Consider the following 19,160-nt stretch of genomic DNA (forward strand, 5'->3'; position numbering starts at 1 on the left):
ATGTTATTCCGATCCCTAAAACTAATTCTCCTAAATCATCATCTGACTATAGGCCTATTTCCATCTTACCCTTCCTGTCCAAAATCCTAGAGCGTCTTATACAACAACAACTCAGTTCCTTCCTTAATAAAAATTCCCTTCTTAATCCTTTCCAATCTGGTTTCCGCCCCGGTCATAGTACGACTACTGCCCTCCTTAAAATCACGGATGACATACGTTGGGGTATGGACAATAAGATGCTCACAGTTCTTGTACTCTTAGACTTTAGCAACGCTTTTAATACCGTGGACTTTGATTTATTGTTGGCCATGCTTCAATCAATCAACCTATCTCCCAATGTCCTAGAATGGTTCCAGAGCTACTTGGCTGGTCGTCAGCAACGCGTTCTTGTTGACAATTCCTTCTCAACGTGGCGCAATGTGACTGCTGGCGTGCCGCAGGGAGGTGTGCTTTCTCCTTTACTGTTCGCTATGTTTATCAACTTTTTAACTCCCCATCTGACTTCCTTATATCATCTTTATGCAGATGACCTCCAAATATACGCGCAGTCGTCTTTAGATGAACTTAATTCTGCAATTAATAGCATTAACGATAACTTAAACAAGGTGTTCGACTGGACTGTGTGCTACGGCCTCAAGCTTAACCCTCTAAAATCACAAGCTATTATCATTGGAAGCCAGAGTCTTGTGGCTAGAATAAACTGGACTACTTTACCACCTATAATTATTAATAACGTAATCGTGCCTTATAGTAGATCTGTTAAGAACTTGGGTTTATATATGGATGAAACACTGTCTTGGTCTGTACACCTTAAAAATATCAGCAGAAAAATATTTTATACAGCGTCTAGTTTAAGAAGGTTGGGCAATTTCTTACCTATTCCCACCAAAATTATGCTTGCTCAGACCCTGATGCTACCAACACTAGATTATGCTGACGTTTGCTTCTCAAACCTTACTCAGGAGCAACTTAATAAACTCGAACGCTTACAGAACCTTGCGGTGCGCTTCGTTTTTGGGTTAAGGAAATTTGATCATGTCACAGCCTTCCGGAAGCAGCTTCAGTGGTTACCCATACGACTTCGTCGTAACGCTCATGTCCTCTCTCTCCTTTACTCCATCCTATTTGATCCCCGTATCCCATGCTACTTAAAAGATAATTTTGAATTTTTATCTGCCAGGAGTTTGAACCTACGATCTAATGATAACCTAATGCTACGTGTTCCAGTGCACCATACTAATTTCTACAACGCCTCTTTCACCGTAAAAGCCGTTCAACTCTGGAATGACTTACCTACTAGCATAAGGAAAGCACAAACGCTCCACTCTTTTAAAAATATGGTTAAGTGTCACTATTTGCAAACCTGTTAATTATTTTTATTATTAATTATTGTCATTTTTTTTTTCTTGCTTGTTTTTTTTTACTGTTTTTTTTCATGTGTTTTTATTTGTCATAATTTTGTTGTTGTCTTTTATTTTATTATGTGATGTCCTTTTTTTATTTCTATTGTGTACATAATCTACCTTAATTTTCTTTTTTTTCCAATACATTGGCTGCTCGGGTTGCTTGGAAGAAATTGCTTGAAGCAATAAAGCCGCCCTTTGCATCTAATGTCCTGTCTGTGTGTGTGAAATTTGTATTTGTGTTGTATGCAATAAAGATTATAAATAAATAAATAATAAATAAATAAATAAAATGGGACTGCTTCCTTCCGGTCATATATCCGCCGATATAATGACATTGATGACGGCTACAAACTTCCCCTGTTGACAACAGATTGCATACGAGCATTGAGCACCCTGTATAAAAAATACGTAATCGCATAACATGACGTCGTAAAATGAGCTAATTCGGTAGACGTTTGGTTAGTGTTGCTGCGTGAAGACGAACTAATGTCAAATGCATTTTTTTGTGATGAAGGAAATATCTGATTCATTTTGGTAATGATTTGCTAAATGTAGAAATTGCATTACATATTATGATTCATAATTATCTCTGCTTATCTATTCGTTTAAAAATAAAGCAATATTGGAATGATTTAAGATATTGGAATTACCAATAAAAAAAAACTTGCATAACTGATATGTGTAACGTTACATCTTTGAGTTATCTGTGGATATTCCTGCTTAAATCCAATTATTTTTTATCAGTTTTACAGACGATAGCACACATGTCGAGATTAATTATAAGACGTTGAGAACCTTATAAGACGTTGTACTACACATTCCAACTGGATTACATAAAAATATTTAATCATTTATCAGAATAGAAAGAACAACAATTTTTTCTAAAATTATTTCGATATAAGTACTTCCGATATATTATTTATGCTTCCGTTTAAAGGAGGAAGATTTATTAATATTTAACATTATTTGCATATAATTTCATCTGTAAATTTTTTTAAGTTTTAAATTTTTCTTTTTTAATCCCATCATACGATTTTTAATTAAACTTTTCAATACCGATGATGAAAGTCAAGTTATTTTTAGAAAACAAAATGACCAAATCTATCAATTTAGAACACTATTTTAATATCTACCCACGATGATAAAAGCTAACATAACTTCTTTTAATCTTGGCTTCTTTAGGATATAATACCCCATTACATTCTTTTCGTCAATTCCATTTCGAATATATTACTTAAATCTCTAGCAATAAATATGTCAAAATATGTACTTTATAAATATTTTTTCATCAATAACTTAAAATTCTACCTCCCACAAACTTAAGCCACTTAACTTACTTACACGTTAAGAAGTAGGACGATGTTTTACCTGAAATAAAAAAGAAATTAATAAGCAAAATGATATTTCAAAAACATTCACAAAATTAAGTATATCAAACTATTTCCGATGCAACATTCAACATATTTCATAAAACGTAAGAAAGTTTACGCAAGCACTTAGTAATAGTATTTTTTGATAAGCGAATTTATCGTAATAGTGACAAAAGTATAGATTGATAATATTTTTGTCATTGTTACTTATATAAGTAAATGGCAACATGCATAACGATTGTTCGAAATGGGTTGTTCATATAAATGGACAACTTTAATTTCAATTGTAATTTTATCATTGAAGGTAATTTTTTTACTTCCCTTAAGGCTTATTTTTGCAGTTTATTTGTGAATATTCACTAATGATATTTAACATTTACAGGGCACAGTTTTATGCCAAAATTTAGGCGGAGGACAAAAATGCCAGGTCGAAAATGCGAATAAAGAGCAGAAAATTAGCAACAATGTGTCGTCTAAAGCTCAATTAATGAACACGTTGTTCGGTGTAGCCGCAGCAAATGGAGTGTCCCCTGATTTATTGCCCGTAATCCAACCGTCGCTACCGAACGACAAGCCGCAGTATCAGTGTGTAAAGGATGTTCCGAGGTCATTAAATCTTATACAACTTCCACAGAACACATATCAGGGCCCCAAAGAATCCGTTATTGTAACTGGACATTCAGTCAACTCTGTAAGCCAACCTTCACAACCGGTTTTTCTATCATCTCCACCTGTAATATCTTCGAGTCAATCTTATATCCCATCAATGTATTCTTATATACCTTCACCCCAAGTGAATGTATATCCAGGACCACAGACAATAAGATTGGAAAACACTCCCTGCAGTTATCCAAATACAGCTAGTATTCAGACAATACCTGCAACTTGGCAATCTCAAGCATACATGTCTGAAATACCGAGAGAGACGCCAGGGAGTCCACAAATGATCTCAACGATTCCTACATTACAAGAAGAGGAAGATTCAGCAAGTATTGAAGAAATAACACCCGCATCTCGAGTTGTTTCATGTGTAGAAATACCAAATGAGTGCAAGTCTTCATTACCCGTGAACTTACAAATAAACCTGCCATCTCAAAATATACCCGCACCGAAAATAACGGTTGTATCAGCTGCACCGGCTTCTCCACCAACCGTACCTACATCTCCATACGGTCAATCATCTTATCCATTTCCTCCTTACTTCCCACCACCGATCATCGTGGACAAATCAGATTCATTGAACAGTTGGTTGCCCATGATATTGATAGCATTATTTGCTAACGATCGAGGTAATTGCGGAGGTGGTTGCGGCTGTACTTGCTGTTGTCCTTGCAGTAACTCAAACAGTGCTATACCTGTTCCATACCCTATACCCATGCCTATTAACAACCCTATTATAAATACATCCAGAGGTTCAAAAGCTAAATTTAGTAAAAGTAAAATGCAAACATCTGTTTGTAATAAAGACAATGATGACGAAGAAGACGACGACGACAATGATAGTAAAGAAGAACATAATTAATCGTTGACTATTTAAGCTACCTAATTTAAATTCTAAATTATTTTGATTAATTAAAAACAGAAGATAATATTTGTGTTTTTATTATTGTTATTTTATTTGTAGACTGAAGAATGAGGATGTTTAAATGGACAAAATGAGTGTAATAAAAAACCTATTCGTCGTTATTTAAAATCTATGATTATTTAAATTTGTTTCCCCTCTTAAAACCCGTAATAAAGCCATAGATTCTGATTTTATTAAAACAAACAACTGATCACGAGCGATTAAGCGAAACCTAAATAAACTTCCAGCTAAGCCAAATGCATAAGTAGATCGATAACAGCCACACCGGTTACGATAATATTGTTTATTTTAGAAGCACGTGCGATTGCTTTGCATGTGTGATGTAACTGATCAGATTAGATTGGAGATCAGACTGCCGGTGACGCAACGGTATAACAATAAAACCTGGCTGCCCCAATATCACAATATTAATAGCACACAGTAACTCAAATAAACTTTGAAGATTACACAATTTCGCAAAAGTAGGAATGAAAATTCTTATCTTACATTGTTGCGTTGTCGTTCTCACACTGATATGCATACAGGTAGAGCATGCAATTTGATATTCAATGTTATTTGTGATTCAGTTTCAATAAACAATATTATATTCTTAACTATCTAACTTCTTGTAAAAGTAGTTGTCATTATAAGTACGATTATCTGTTTTAAATTTTTAATAAATAATTACGTCATACTTTACTTCCTTAAATTAAATTTAAAAAACGTGGCAACCAAATATAACTAGGTTTTGAGGAAATGATTATAATCCTAGTATAACCACTGCTAATGAGCATAGAACTTTCTAATTTACATTTCATTACAATAACCTATTTTTGATTACAGGAAGAAGTATCATGTCAAGTAATGTACCCATCGTATGGCGGGATGCCAAATTGTGACGACGGGGATGACGACCTCGGCCTCTTACTGACCGTTTTACTTTTCGCTGCGAAACAAAGAAGCAATGGTTTTGACAGATACGGATATGGTGGATGCGGCTGTTGTAACAATTGCTGTAGAAACACCCAAAAGACCATCCCGATACCGTATCCAATTCCGATACCAACTAATAATCCTATAATTTACAAGTCACAGTCCAGCGAAAATGATAGTGATACAAACGACTGTAATGATGATACAGCTCAAGGTAGTCAGAAATCCAGTCAACATGAAAGTTCTGAAGAAGAGGAAACTACGAGTACTACAAGCGTAAAATACAAACCGGTGTTAGTATCAGAATCGGCTGAAATCTCTATGGATTAACGAAAATGTTAATCACAATATTTTTTACTATTTTGATAGCTTTTGTAAATTTGAAAATAAAAATAAATATAAATTATTAAAAACTAATGCACATATATTTTATTCCATTTCAAATCCATCTTATGTTATGTTTTTAGGAATAGTTATTAAAATGTATAGAAAACAACACTACCATATAAAATTAATTCATATGCTTACATGTATAACGATGTCTAAGGATAATAAAAAAATCATAAGGCGATAGCATGATACTTATCCTCTCACCTCTGTAGAGTGCTTCATAATTCAAGATACCTATAGAAATAAGAAGTTTCCACTCCACATGTATAAAATCTACAGCATGATGATTTTAACATGCTAACATATTATATTGTATTTATATTATGTTTAGATTGTAGTTCATTCAATAATCTACTATATAAAAATAAGTCGGGTTTTCCTTCCTGACGCTATAACTCCAGAACGCACGAACCAATTTCCACGGTTTTGCATTCGTTGGAAAGGTCTCGGGCTCCGTGAGGTTTATAGCAAAGAAAAGGTGTCTCTGGTGGCAAAACGGAGTTCGCCGGGTTGGCTAGTTGTTATTAATTATAAAATATCCAATGAAAATATTTCAATAAAATATTAATTATGAACTAATTATACGTTATGGTATGGTAGTATATCAGTAGTATGTTTATGTATGTAAAAGTATGTAAATGACTTCATTGATAACTATTTCTTTGAGTACGTAAAATAAATCCTTTGATATAGCTACAGAGAAACTAAAATGGATATGTCTTTATTTTTTCAAAGGATTTTATATCAAATTAAGGATTTTTAAAGGCTCTAAGCCTCCTAGTCTAACCTTCTTCTTCTATTTTATTTTATCAACTCTACAAAAAGAGTAAGAAGTGGGCATAATTACTACAAGAAATTGAAATTTGAAATATACCCCGAAGTGATGTTAATGGGTTCCGATTTCCGAATCACAAAAGGAAAAATCACAAAAGGAACACTTTTAGGATCACATTGTTGTCTGTCTGTCCGTCTGTATGTCTTTCAAGACCTTTTTCCTCAAACAGAGAAATTTATATCAAACACTCGGGTCTACCTTGAAGATGTGAGATAAACAAAACTTCTAAGTAATCGCAATCAAGCTAGAGCCGTTTATGGTAAAAAATTTTCGACATCCGCAAAGGAATAAGAATCTACTAGCCCAGAACAGAGAAGCTCAAAATTTGGTAGGAAGCAACGTCTTATAAGGAAGGTGAAAAGCATAAATTTAAATTTACAACATAATATGTATATAATAAAAAAACAAGCTTGTACGGACCATGGGTGAAATAATCCGACTCGCACTTGGCCGGCGTTTTATACCTACGAGAGAATCGAGAATGTTTTATTTATAGAATTTAACAACAAATTAAAATTATTGAATTCACCAGCAATAAAGAACTATAAAATGTTTACCAAAGTTTTGCTTGTTAAAAGTACAGGCTGGGAGTTTTCTGAGTAGTGAATTCATTAGTTGAGCAATTTACAAAATCTCTGACTATATAGCCTGCATATGTATACCTAATTAGTTTACGTTATTGTGATTACTCTAATATGTAAAATATTTAGTTCACACATTTTTGTTACGTTTAAAATAGGTTCTAATATGCATAAGGAACACGTTTTACATTTTCTTTAAAAGCATCTCCAAAATTATGCAACTGAAACAGATAAAACAATATAAACGTGATAAAACGAGAAAATAATCAGATGTAGTAATTGATAAGCTACTTGCAACAACAGATAACTGTGTGAAGATTACATAACATATTAATACAAAATATATAATCATATGTACTTATTGAAACATGCGCATTTTATACCTTTTTACAATGGCTTCCGCCATATTGTTCACGTCTCTCTTAATATATCTTCACACTTATGTAATGATTAATCTTATTTTATTTATATTTACTACTATTGTGTTGTGTATTGAAGTTTATAATTATTATTTTTTTCTTTTTTCCAGACTTGCTTTGGGCAGCCAAGCAATTTTTTTAATCAAAATAATTTCGGTAAAAAGCCACTTGGAACACCAGCCCTGCAAAGCAGTCCAACGACATCATTTCTGAAGAACTTTACTGGACATGGAAACATCGGGAACACGGCTAATTTTCAAGGAAGCCAGCAATTACCAGGAAACAACCAGCAGTCGAACAATCCTCTAAATGCTAGAAATACCCCACCTGAACAACCTTTTAATTTTCAACAATCAATGGCGTTGCAGAAAATGAATATGCAGTCGTTAACAAACTTGCAACAACAACCTAACAACTTGCCTAAAAACGTACCTGGTGCTACACCGTACAACACGCCAGTTCCTGGGAACATGCCTTCTTTAAGTTTATCAGAACCAGTACAAAATTACAATATTCTCTCGGCTCCAGCAATTAATCCATTACAAGGACAACAAATGTCCTATCAATTGCCCTCTCAAACTAGCATGCCTATGCAATATTCTCTACAAACACCTCAAGCTATTTCATCTTATTCCGTGAACTCAAATTATGGAATTCCTTCAACTTCGGGTTGTTCCACACCCGTCACAATTCCATTAGGTGTCATGGAAGCTTCACAAATGTATAGTCCTGCCCCAAGTTTCAATCCCTATTCATTTTCTCAGCCATCTGTTTCAAACTATTACCCAAGTTTCGATCCTAGTCAAAGTATTATGATAGGACAAAATGATATTATTTTAAATACACAGGATCCTCTGTCTTCGGCGTATCTTCCAGTTCTTCAAACAAGCTCACCACAATACAGAGTAGTTCAGAGTTATCCAGTGAATACAATAGTCACCTCCGATCTCGGTCAGAACTCAAAATCATCAACTCTGAAAACAATACTTCCTCTGTTAATTAATTTATTGAAGGAAAGGAACTCTTGCCCATGCCATCCCGGCTGTGACTGTGAGTGTAAGAAGAAACGAGCAAAGAAACCTCAAATTTCAAGCAGTTATTCCAAACAAAAGAAATACCCGCTTAGTGAAGATGGTCCAGCTATCGAAATATATTCTGATGAAATGGAGACAACTAGAAATGTAAGAGAACCGAAATTAGCTGGAAAATTGAAAAATAAAATTCCAGACGTGAGTACAGAAGCTCAGGACGACGAATCCTTGGAGTATCATGAAGAAGATGATAATGAGGACGAGTCAAAGTAAATGTTGTTAGATTAACTAATTTTATTTATTAAATAAATTATTTTGTTTTTCATAAAAAGTATTTTATTTTGCTCCTTGTACCTATTTAATTATGTTTAATCTTTTGTAAAGCTATGCCATTAAAATATTTAATAATTAATTTAACAATTTGGGGAGAGGTTAAAACGACGTCTATACGTCATGCTTGGTAGTATGCATGCATTAAATATCTTCTTCTTCCCCTCAATTGGAATATCTGAGTTTTTTTTCATTATGTCTCTTAGAGCCCAAGTCTAACCCCTTATATTTACAAGAAATATCTTGAGCACGTACTGTATAGATATCTTCGTCTGACGGAATTACTAACATGAGTCATAAAATACGGTTCGCTTTGTTTATTTTACACTCAAATCTATGTTCAATTTATTATGCTAGACTCAACAAAAGCACTCACACAAAGACATAATGTGAAAAGATAAAAATTATGTATAAATTCGCGTAGCTTGCATCATTTATATAATATTCTCTTCATAATATTTACACGATGGGTTCAGCTGTTTGGTTTCTTTCGTTCATCACCATTGTTATTTTGAATGTAAGTGTTTGTTTTATTCATACTTTCGCATGGGAATTACTTACATTATTAGTTAGGTATCATTTTGTAGTAGAATATGTTAATCGCAGTATTTTCCAAAACATCGTTTTTATTTTCAATTTTGCATTTGTAGGTCACTGCGAGCTCGTTTAGATCGAGCATCCAATCACAGAGAAAAATTTAGTTATTCCATGCCGTTGGATAATGGACGTGGTTGGCTCTAACAGATAGAATCGTACCTACTCGCTCACAAATTTCGAACACTTACATAATACATAATATTTTATACATAGAATTTAAAAACGAAAAGATAAATTTAAGTTAAAAGTACCTACCTATGGTTTAAGGTATGGTGTATAATAGGGTTTAAGTATTACGATTCTTCTTGGGGGAATCAAAGGAGACTATTTTTTGTGGGCCCACCAAGACTCGGTAACGTATAGTAATAAAAAAAACGTGTAAAAATATAAAATTATATTATGAATTTTGAAGCTTCGTTGTTTTACAAACGAAACCGGAATCATGAAATCGAATTAAAAAGCCTTATTTTGATATCATCCCTGCTGTAGTGCTGTCAACAAACCAAGAACAATGGCCAACATAAAAAAAACTGGAACGAAACGTTTTTATCGATAGAATTAAAATAAAACAAAAAAGCGAAAAAAATTGCCTTCAATAAACCACTTTAGAAACTGTTTTTATTCTTATTTATATGGAAGAATATGATTGATAGCGATTTTAAATCCTGTCATTTATCAAATAAAACAATTTTTTTCTACTCAGCTAAAAAAATCCGTGTAACGAAACGTTATAACTTATATCTATTGGCTGCTCAATTGGCTGCTTTGATGGAATATGTCAGATTCGGGATTCCTCCTGTCGTAGCCCCCTGCGTCAATGTTTGCAATGAATGTAAACAATGTTTTTTTTACCTATTTTAAAATGAAATTGCTACAACTTAAGAGCGTTTAATATTACAATTGAACATGAATAATAGAATAGCTGTGCAAATGGATACCTATCCTAATATTATGTACCTACTCCTAGTCATAAAATATCACGTACCTAAATACCTACCTACTTAACTAATAATTTCTTATTGAATCAGTTTTCCCAATCGCTAAAATCGCATCAAGGTCCAGTAACTTGAGGTACACCCACTTATATCTATTTTCTATAAGTACCTTCGTTGTGTCCGATTTCCGAGCTTGGAATCGTGACAATGTAGGTAAATGATGTTTTCTAATATTATTAATTTAATTTAATATAATATTATATTTATTTATTCATTTATTTAAATATTATATTGTACCCAATGATTCGGATGGGTCACACAAGACAAATCGCTCATTATCAGTTAGTTTTTATGTAGTAATGAGGTGAATGTTTGCACACGTATTTCCAAAGATTCCGGTTAAATCATGTAAAAGTAATGTCACCACTTTAATCTGGGGACTTCAAGGAACAAATTAACACACATTTCATTAATATACGCTAAGAAATTGAGGTGGGCCTATTCTCCAAACAAAAAAAATTGTCTCCTTTTCAAAAGATCAACATTTACGTAAAAATTAAATCTTCTAAATAACCACAGAAAAACATCACTGTTTTCAAATGTTTTTCCTCTTTTATATTATTAATTAACGTCCGAAATGACCTCAACGGTTTTCCTCGCGTAGGATGAAACTTTAAAAAAATGGAAAACTAATTAATTTCATATCTAAAAAGCTATTGATTTGATTTAATAATTGCTAGAACTGATTTTAAAATGAAATTGCATTATATATACTTATATTTAATTAGTAAATTATTAATTGTTTTAAAAATAGGCTTAAAGATCTTAAAGATTAATTTATGTACATATTCAAAGATGCATTATTATTCACTGTTGCTTCACTCTCATTGGTCGGAGCGTGATGTGATGCCTTCCTCGATAAATCATAAATGGACTATCTAAAAATATTTTTTCAATTCTTATTTTTGAGATTAGCTAGTTCAACCATTACCAAGCAAACACTTCAGCTTTATTATATAAGTATAGATTGTATATTAATCCTACTTGTAACTCAAAGGTAACAGATGTCAATGCCTGCAGTTGTGGTGGCTGTGCAAATGCGCCTGCGCCTCTACCTACAATAGTTCCCATACCGTACACTTACAATTACAACCAAAGGAACAATGTGAAGGAAATCCTACCGCTCCTGATGTACATTATCGCAAAGAGGGACTGAAAATTAAAAGTTTGTAAAACGTATGAGTCACAAAAATAAGATTAATCATTAACTAAATTATTTATAAATAATAATTTAGAATTAATATCTCAGTAGGTAATTTAAGTGTGTGAGCTATAACATAGTTGTGTATAGTAATAAAGTTTTTGCGGAATCTTACGTGTTTTATTTATGTGCGTAAAATTAAAATTATTTTTAAATTATATTACATTGTTTCGAAACATTTTAAAGAACAATAATTATGTTAGTAGTGTGAAAATTGCAAGTATTTATTATTATTTACGCAATTATTATTGGATATTGTAACGTAAGTACTAAGAAATGTGGACATCAGATTACTTAATTCGATAATACATAATAATATTATGATATAAAACGTAAAGGGCAATCGAATTAATAGTACAAATATACAAACATGTCGCCTTTATGGTGGTTTTGCTGTACATTTGCCCTTTTGGCCAATCTCGATGTGAGTTATTAGTTTTATTACCTATATTACAAAGATATTCTGTTTCTATATTTAGAAATATCACTATTACTATCGTCAATTTCTAAGATATATTCTAAAGGCAGTAGGTATCTTGTTGGAATTTGCGTAGGAGGACTTTGGGAATTTAAATTGAGATTTTTTTAAAGAACTGTTAAAAAGTCAATTTCATTCGAGTCAGTTCTCCGCCGAATTCGTAGTTTAATCACTGAAAATTACATTTTAATTATTGCGCTATGTTTGCTAGTGTACCTTGCAATGTTCGTCTATTATTTAACGGAAGAGCGGAATTTATGCTAAGTCAAATTGGGACGTCCAAATCACTGAGTTTATAACGTAGTAGAAAATTATGGCAAATTTGACTATAAAACTCCTGAACAATAAGGAACGAATAAAAAGAGAGCCCTGTTGAATATATAAGGGTATTTCCATTTCTATTGGGTACCATAATAAGGAAAACAAGGCATATAACAGACATTATACTTCAGTTTCTTTGTGATTGTAAAAACATAAATGTTAAATTTGATGTAAAATACAATACTTACTAATTACAAAATCTTCCGTTTGAGTTAACAAAGTTTTAAAAAATTTATATCTCTACATTTTACTAACCTTTAATTTTTTTAACCATGTAAAATCTACGAACTAAAAACACAATACATAGCATTGTTCTTCCTAGCCACAATATTGATTGTATCATATATAACAATAATTGTACTGTCCAAGCGCACTATTGACTGCATATAAAATTTATATTGAAACGTAAAATTTCAGGTGTTCGTAGCATCTCAATGTCCAGGATGGTACGATAGTTCCGCAGCTGGTTACCCAGGCTACCCACCTTATCCCATAGTGGTCAAATCAAAAGAGAAGAACTCATGGAAGCATATCCTCCCCATCATTCTGCTGATGATGACTGATGGTGGATTCGGAAACTCTTATCCAGGGTACGTCAATCCAGGACCCTGTTGTTGTAATGGCTGCTGCTGCTGCAGTAATGACAGCCCAATTCCCATACCCTTTCCCATTCCAATCGGCATAAATAACCCTATTGTTTGTTAAAATAAACTTATTTTGCCATTACGCTTTGTTTAATTTTACAACACTGATAATTGAAGTATGGCTTACGACCATTCGTATAGAAATTCTAAATTATAAATAAAATCTACACACTATAATTCACAAAGATTATTCAATGATTTGATATCAATGAGAATTTGATGATTTGATATCTAATGTGAAAAAGTAAATCCGCCAAAACATTAAAAACTACCTTAGTACATTATGCATAGGTACTAGCCGGAACTTGGCAAAGTTTTTATAACAAGCAGAAGTTTTACCTTGAATGTAATGTATTCAGCAGTCCACAATATATTAAATTTCACAGGTAAACAATAGTATTTGCTTTAAAATTTACGAACATGACGTGTTATTGTTAAAACATGGCAAAGCCATCTACTTAAATATGAAATAATAATTTAATAAATTTTAGAGACACATTTAATGTGAATACGTGTTTATCCATACATTTTAACATTTCACAATGCTCGTCAATTAAGTACATGCTTTGTTTTGAAATCATTACTATAAAAAAGAATGCAATACCTAAACTTGGTCAATGATATTTCAAAATGGGGTCACTAAGGATAATTCTTTTCGTGGCGGCTATTTCAGTGGAGGTAAAGTATCGTAAAAATTTTTTTAAAATGTTTTCGAATGTACAATAATGAATAATAACTCTTTTAGGTCTACAATGTAGCCGCTCAATGTGGTCGCGTGGAGTATCTTTCGCAACCGTCATCTGCTGTAGCTACAGCCACACCAATGATCCAGCCAATAAGCCAATTCATTATACCGGCGATAATTAAACCACTGTTATCCTTTGAAAGTTCTTCTGAGCGAGCTCCAGCCTCGCACGACTACAACCAGCAACCAAACTACCCACCTTATCCTCCGATGAATTACATGCCACCAATTATCTACGAAGATGACGACGACGACGATTGGCACCATCTACTCTACTTCTTACTCTTTGCAATGAGAAACAAAGGAAATTCAGGTGGTTATGGCTCGTACCCTGCACCGATGCCTTATACTTTCTACCCTGTTCCTACAGGTTTTGGATATAATGACAACAGATGCAGTTGTGACGACAATAATTCGGGAAGTACTATTAATTACATACCATACCCTGTGCCTGTTCAGGCCTCGTGTGGAATTATGGACTCTACTCAGAGTTATGGAGACGATATCACTATCATGCAATCACCAGCGATACAAGCTTTGAATGGAAGGGACAATGAAGTCACCTTACATATCATAGCCGATTAATAAATACGCAATTGGAATCCTTGTAATATTCTTGAAATAAAATTTGATTCATTGCATACCTTACGAGTTTTAATTTTTAACGTGAAATAAATATAAGAGCAACAGCTAATAATGAAATATTTTATTTATGGATGATTGAACCATTTTTAATCCCTAGATTTAATTTATTACTTTTCACGAGTAGATGTTATTCCAAATCAGAGGTCGAAAGGGTTCTAAATATGAAATCATTAATTTTGATTTTACCTAATAACATATTTTGTCATATTTTACTAGTTGTACAAATTAAACCTTTCTGGGGAAATTCCAGAGTTTAGCAAACATTAAAATAGATACCTATTTAAAAAAATTGAGTATATGACCTTCAAACTTAAAAAAAAATGTTGTGTGGTTTTATGAAACCACGGTAAAAGTGAAACTGTTCGAACGGTTCCGAACACTGCTTTGTGTAGCGCATGTCGCGTGACGGTCGGCTGCCGAGTAGGTATACCTACTCGGCAGCCGCGATACACTACACAGACCAAAAAGTTTGAGACGATGTAATAAAAGTTTCACTTTAAAATACAACCATATTACATACATAACGTTTTCTCACGGTTCTATTACGTTCTATAATATACAAATATTGACAATGGTCAATGGTGTCTGTCCTCTACGTTATCAAACATACTGAGAACTCTTGAAAATTGTGCAACTATTTCAAAACTTCAAAATCATCACAATAGCAAAACTATACTGGAGATAGACAACGTAGATAGGTACAAACGTTTACTAGTATTTCTTATATAAATAGTTGTCCATATTTTTCAATCATTTCAATGGGCTTACTGAGTACGTAGCCATGGTTGGAAAAATTCTTCTAGGACTCCTCTTGTGGAAGGTAAATATGTAAACCTAATATAATAAAGCAAAAAGACGCATTATCTTTACAATAACTAATACAAGTTTAGTTTTGTTTCACGGTTGCTGGAAGGTGCTATCAAGGATGCAGTTCAGGCTACGGGTATGAACAACCGGGATATGAATATGGTATGGGCAACTACATGGAATCCTCGGCTTATAACCCAGCTACATCAGCCCCGAATAACCAGCCAATAGTCATCATCATAAAAGATGACGACAAATTCGACTTACGTGATTGGCTGGAGATTCTGCTAGCTCGTGGTGACAACGATGCTCCCACATACATCCCTTATCCGATCCCTGTACCATGCTGCTCTTGTGGAATGGCAAACTGTTGCCGCAACTAAGACTGCAATGCAGCTTGCAGATCTAATAACGCTGTATCAATCAAAACAGTTCCCAAGAGATGATTGCTCGTATCGATTGTGCAAAATATGAATAAATATAGTGAGAATATGCAGCTTTATTCTGTTTTATTTATTAATTTAACCTGTTAAAATCATTGAGATTTTGTGCACAAAAATCTGATACAAGGTATTTTTGTGTTATGGAAATTATCAACGAAATAATTTTCAATCGAAATGTTAATTAAGCAAGGAGAATCCTGCTAAATAGATGTAATATCGATTTCCTCGAAAATGTTATTAGCAAGGTTTGAAGGGGTTTTGGGGACTACAAATTGATTTATAGAGGTTGTCTAACGAAAATTACATTTAGTTTCAACATACATATATACACTCAAGCAATCTTGTTTAGAATAAAATAAATACAGTATAAAAAATCTAAGTAAAAATACTAAGATAAACTCATGAAATTATTGTATTGTCATCGATCAAAATCTAAAAGGAGTCGGACAGACAGACACACAAACATATAAGTGAAGTCTGGGTCCGTGGGTGTAGCTCATAAAAGCGTGATAAAATAGTCTCTTTTTCTCACTAATTAATCATCAAAAACATATTCATATTTATTGTTAACTTTCTTACTAAGTCAGTTATTTATAATAAGATTAACTCCGTGTCTAATATGTATCTAATTAACAATAATCACTCTAAAATTCGTAACTAGCTTGTACAAAAGTTTAAATTCAGAAATTTGTTCATAATTAATTTACTCTACAGCTGTTTCGCTAAATATTTATTATTGTAAAGTATCAAATACACGAAGTAATGAATTAGGTTATATCTTTTGTTAGAAGAGATTATGCCACAGAATATGCAAATAAAGGCCGGAAAGATATATATTTGTTTTTAATTTAGTGTTGAAGTTTTGTGAAAACAAAGCAATTAGGTTGAATGTATATTTTGATCTTGGTAGTTATTTGTAGAGCTTATTTTACAGGTTTAGTCAATATTGTATATTATTATAATGAATAAGAAAATAGTTAAAATATTGTAGATTGTCATTTTGTTATCCGGTTACGGCTCTAAAAATATAGATAAAAATTAATATATTTCCGTTAAAATGAATGATCTAGAAACGTTAATGTCTGCGGCTTTTTATAGGTTTCCTCGTCTGATGCCTATTAAATATTAAATCTAATTTGAAAAAAAAAATGTTTCTTATAGATATATTAAATGAGCTGCAATAACTAAGGAAATCAAAACTCAACAAGCATATTCGAAGAAATATAAATATATATCTAGCTACTGGAACAAAAAAATAAAATTGCTTACTTACTAGGTTAAGTATGAGGTTAAGTAGTTATTATTATTAAATCGTATTTTCAATTGAAATAAAACTCTATATAACTAAGAATATGTTGATATACTTTATCATTACCGTGAATTTATTTTTATTGTAATAGAATTCTAACTATTTTGTTTCTATCTACGTGCTCTTGTTGACACATATACCTATTTACGAAATCCGATGCATTGCTAAATATTATAGGACAAGGACAACAGTATATAAAAGGAAACAATTTCTTTGAATTTCATAAAAATGGAAATGGCTTCTATGAAAGTTACAATCCTCTTTGCTTTATTACTCATCGTCAAGGTAGGTTCCAATTTACCAATTATTGTTTGTAAAATTGTAGTATATAAAACAATGAACATTATTTGTAGATTAATGAGTAAGCAGTCTAATATGCATAACAACATGTATACTTAATTTGGTTTTTATTTCAGACCGTCTTGGGCAACTGCGGCCCATACGGACATGGACCCTATGGACATCCCGCTATATACAGAGACAATGACGATAACGATCTAGAAATTCTGCTGCCGATTCTATTGATGGCTCTGCTCGGAAATGGTGGCGGTTTCGGAGGAATGGCCCAGCCTCCAGCCCCAATCCCCATCCCAATTCCTTACGCTGGTGGCTTTAACAACTGCGGTTGTGGCGGCTGCGGATGCCAGCGATGCTAATTTTTCTTTATTTTTTTTAATCATAAATTTTCAGCATATATTTTAGGCCAGTGACATTAAAACCTATTAAACCTCATTTAAAAAAAGCCCGCCTTAAATCTGTTCGGATTTGTTTATGCTACACTAAATCACGTTCGTCTCGAATTTAAAGGCATGCAAGCCTCAGCGAAAATCTAAATAATCGATTACCAATCTCTATGAGATTGCTTCGACCGGATTTAGAAATATATTAGATGGCACATTTCAGCGAAATAGCTTTTTAACTTTTTTATTGGAATCTTATATTTTTGTCACAATTACGTATGGTTGAAAAAATTGGATTGGCGTATTGAAGACACAAATGCAAATATATTTTAATAGTTTGATAATATTTTTAACAGATTATGGAAAGTATTGAATTTAATATACCAAAACTGACGAAGATAGTATAGATAGAAAGTGTAAATTGTAATCCAATAGGAATCGTATTTTTATATGCCTGTTTTCGAATGCTTGTGTATAAAAAGCCATAATAAATATGTATCTTATTTGTATTGGACTAATTTAATTTAAACCCGAACCTATTTTATCATTTATAATTTACATATTAAACTTTTAATCGTATTGAAACCATCGAAACATAACATACATTTAATAATTAGGCTATAATGTGAAATGTTTTACTTATTTCCGATAACATACACTTATAGTCATTTCGCCCCAAGTTGCAACAAAATAATGTAATTTATTTTGTAAGTTATTATGTACCTATAGCTATAAAAGAATATATTTCTGTGAATATGTTGTTATTAATGACTAAGATATAGGTCACTGTAGACAATTTGCATTGTTCAATTATCTTTATTGAAACAAAAAAGCAATTGTTCTATTTTCTATTATTTACATTTGTGAAATGATTTTCTTGTTACTATTACACACATCAAGATGCTATTGATATGGCTTATCGTCGTGATTGTTACGAAAGTAAGTTTCCTATTAAATTTCGTTACGTTGTAGTGTGTCCTAGCTATTCATAGTTTATTTTCTATTGTTTTCACAGGAATATGTCAGTGGTGTTACAACCAACGTTTGGAAAGAAAGTGCTAACGTGCAAACAAATCTAAAGCAAATAAAACCGGCCAAGTGCGAGTCGGGCTCGCGCACAAAGGGTTCCGTAGCAGCAAATATAATAAATTACAGTTAAATCAACCTATCTCAAAAACTATAAGAGATACTTTGATCAAACCAAAAATCGTTGAAAGAGTTAATTAGCATGCATCACCTCTATTTTTTTTAGAATTTTATACCCCGTAGTTATAAAAATAGAGGGGGGGGGACATACTTTTTACGACTTTGAGAGCTGATATCTCAAAAACCGTTCACTTTAAGAAAAATGTTTTTTAGAAAACTTTATATCATTTTAAAAGACCTTTCCATTGATACCCCACACGGGTATGTACATCGAAAAAAAAAATTTCATC

The 19,160-nt window shown here is 32.7% G+C and overlaps 4 protein-coding genes across 4 annotated transcripts in view; 3 read left to right on the forward strand and 1 right to left on the reverse strand.

The window, feature by feature from the left end:
• LOC149489904 (uncharacterized) overlaps positions 1-19,160 on the reverse strand; it is a 97,326-nt gene that overhangs the window by 48,579 nt on the left and 29,587 nt on the right. The gene's annotated exons all lie outside the window — the stretch shown is intronic.
• LOC149489906 (uncharacterized) lies at positions 4,829-5,603 on the forward strand. The gene is made up of 2 exons (XM_089714684.1): positions 4,829-4,885; positions 5,184-5,603. Exons 1-2 carry the CDS (start codon positions 4,829-4,831, stop codon positions 5,601-5,603), a joined length of 477 nt encoding a protein of 158 aa, XP_089570810.1.
• LOC149489907 (uncharacterized) lies at positions 12,023-13,156 on the forward strand. The gene is made up of 2 exons (XM_089714689.1): positions 12,023-12,076; positions 12,869-13,156. Exons 1-2 carry the CDS (start codon positions 12,023-12,025, stop codon positions 13,154-13,156), a joined length of 342 nt encoding a protein of 113 aa, XP_089570815.1.
• Positions 13,726-14,442, forward strand: LOC149489908 (uncharacterized). The gene is made up of 2 exons (XM_089714683.1): positions 13,726-13,773; positions 13,841-14,442. The coding sequence occupies exons 1-2, from the start codon at positions 13,726-13,728 to the stop codon at positions 14,423-14,425; spliced, it is 633 nt and encodes a 210-aa protein (XP_089570809.1). The 3' UTR covers positions 14,426-14,442.

The sequence above is a fragment of the Colias philodice genome, chromosome 3 (genome assembly GCF_061535455.1).
Source record: "Colias philodice isolate Cphi_HAF_F1 chromosome 3, ilColPhil1 Martin Lab GWU primary, whole genome shotgun sequence".
Taxonomy (NCBI): Eukaryota; Metazoa; Arthropoda; class Insecta; order Lepidoptera; family Pieridae; genus Colias; species Colias philodice.

Bases quoted from the DNA above. Each gene is read 5' to 3' on its own strand.
- LOC149489906 (XM_089714684.1), top strand. From the start codon at position 4,829: ATGAAAATTCTTATCTTACATTGTTGCGTTGTCGTTCTCACACTGATA. The intron at 4,886-5,183 runs GTAGAGCATGCA...TTTTGATTACAG, and splicing joins TCACACTGATATGCATACAG to GAAGAAGTATCATGTCAAGT.
- LOC149489907 (XM_089714689.1), top strand. From the start codon at position 12,023: ATGTCGCCTTTATGGTGGTTTTGCTGTACATTTGCCCTTTTGGCCAAT. The intron at 12,077-12,868 runs GTGAGTTATTAG...GTAAAATTTCAG, and splicing joins CCCTTTTGGCCAATCTCGAT to GTGTTCGTAGCATCTCAATG.
- LOC149489908 (XM_089714683.1), top strand. From the start codon at position 13,726: ATGGGGTCACTAAGGATAATTCTTTTCGTGGCGGCTATTTCAGTGGAG. The intron at 13,774-13,840 runs GTAAAGTATCGT...TAACTCTTTTAG, and splicing joins TGGCGGCTATTTCAGTGGAG to GTCTACAATGTAGCCGCTCA.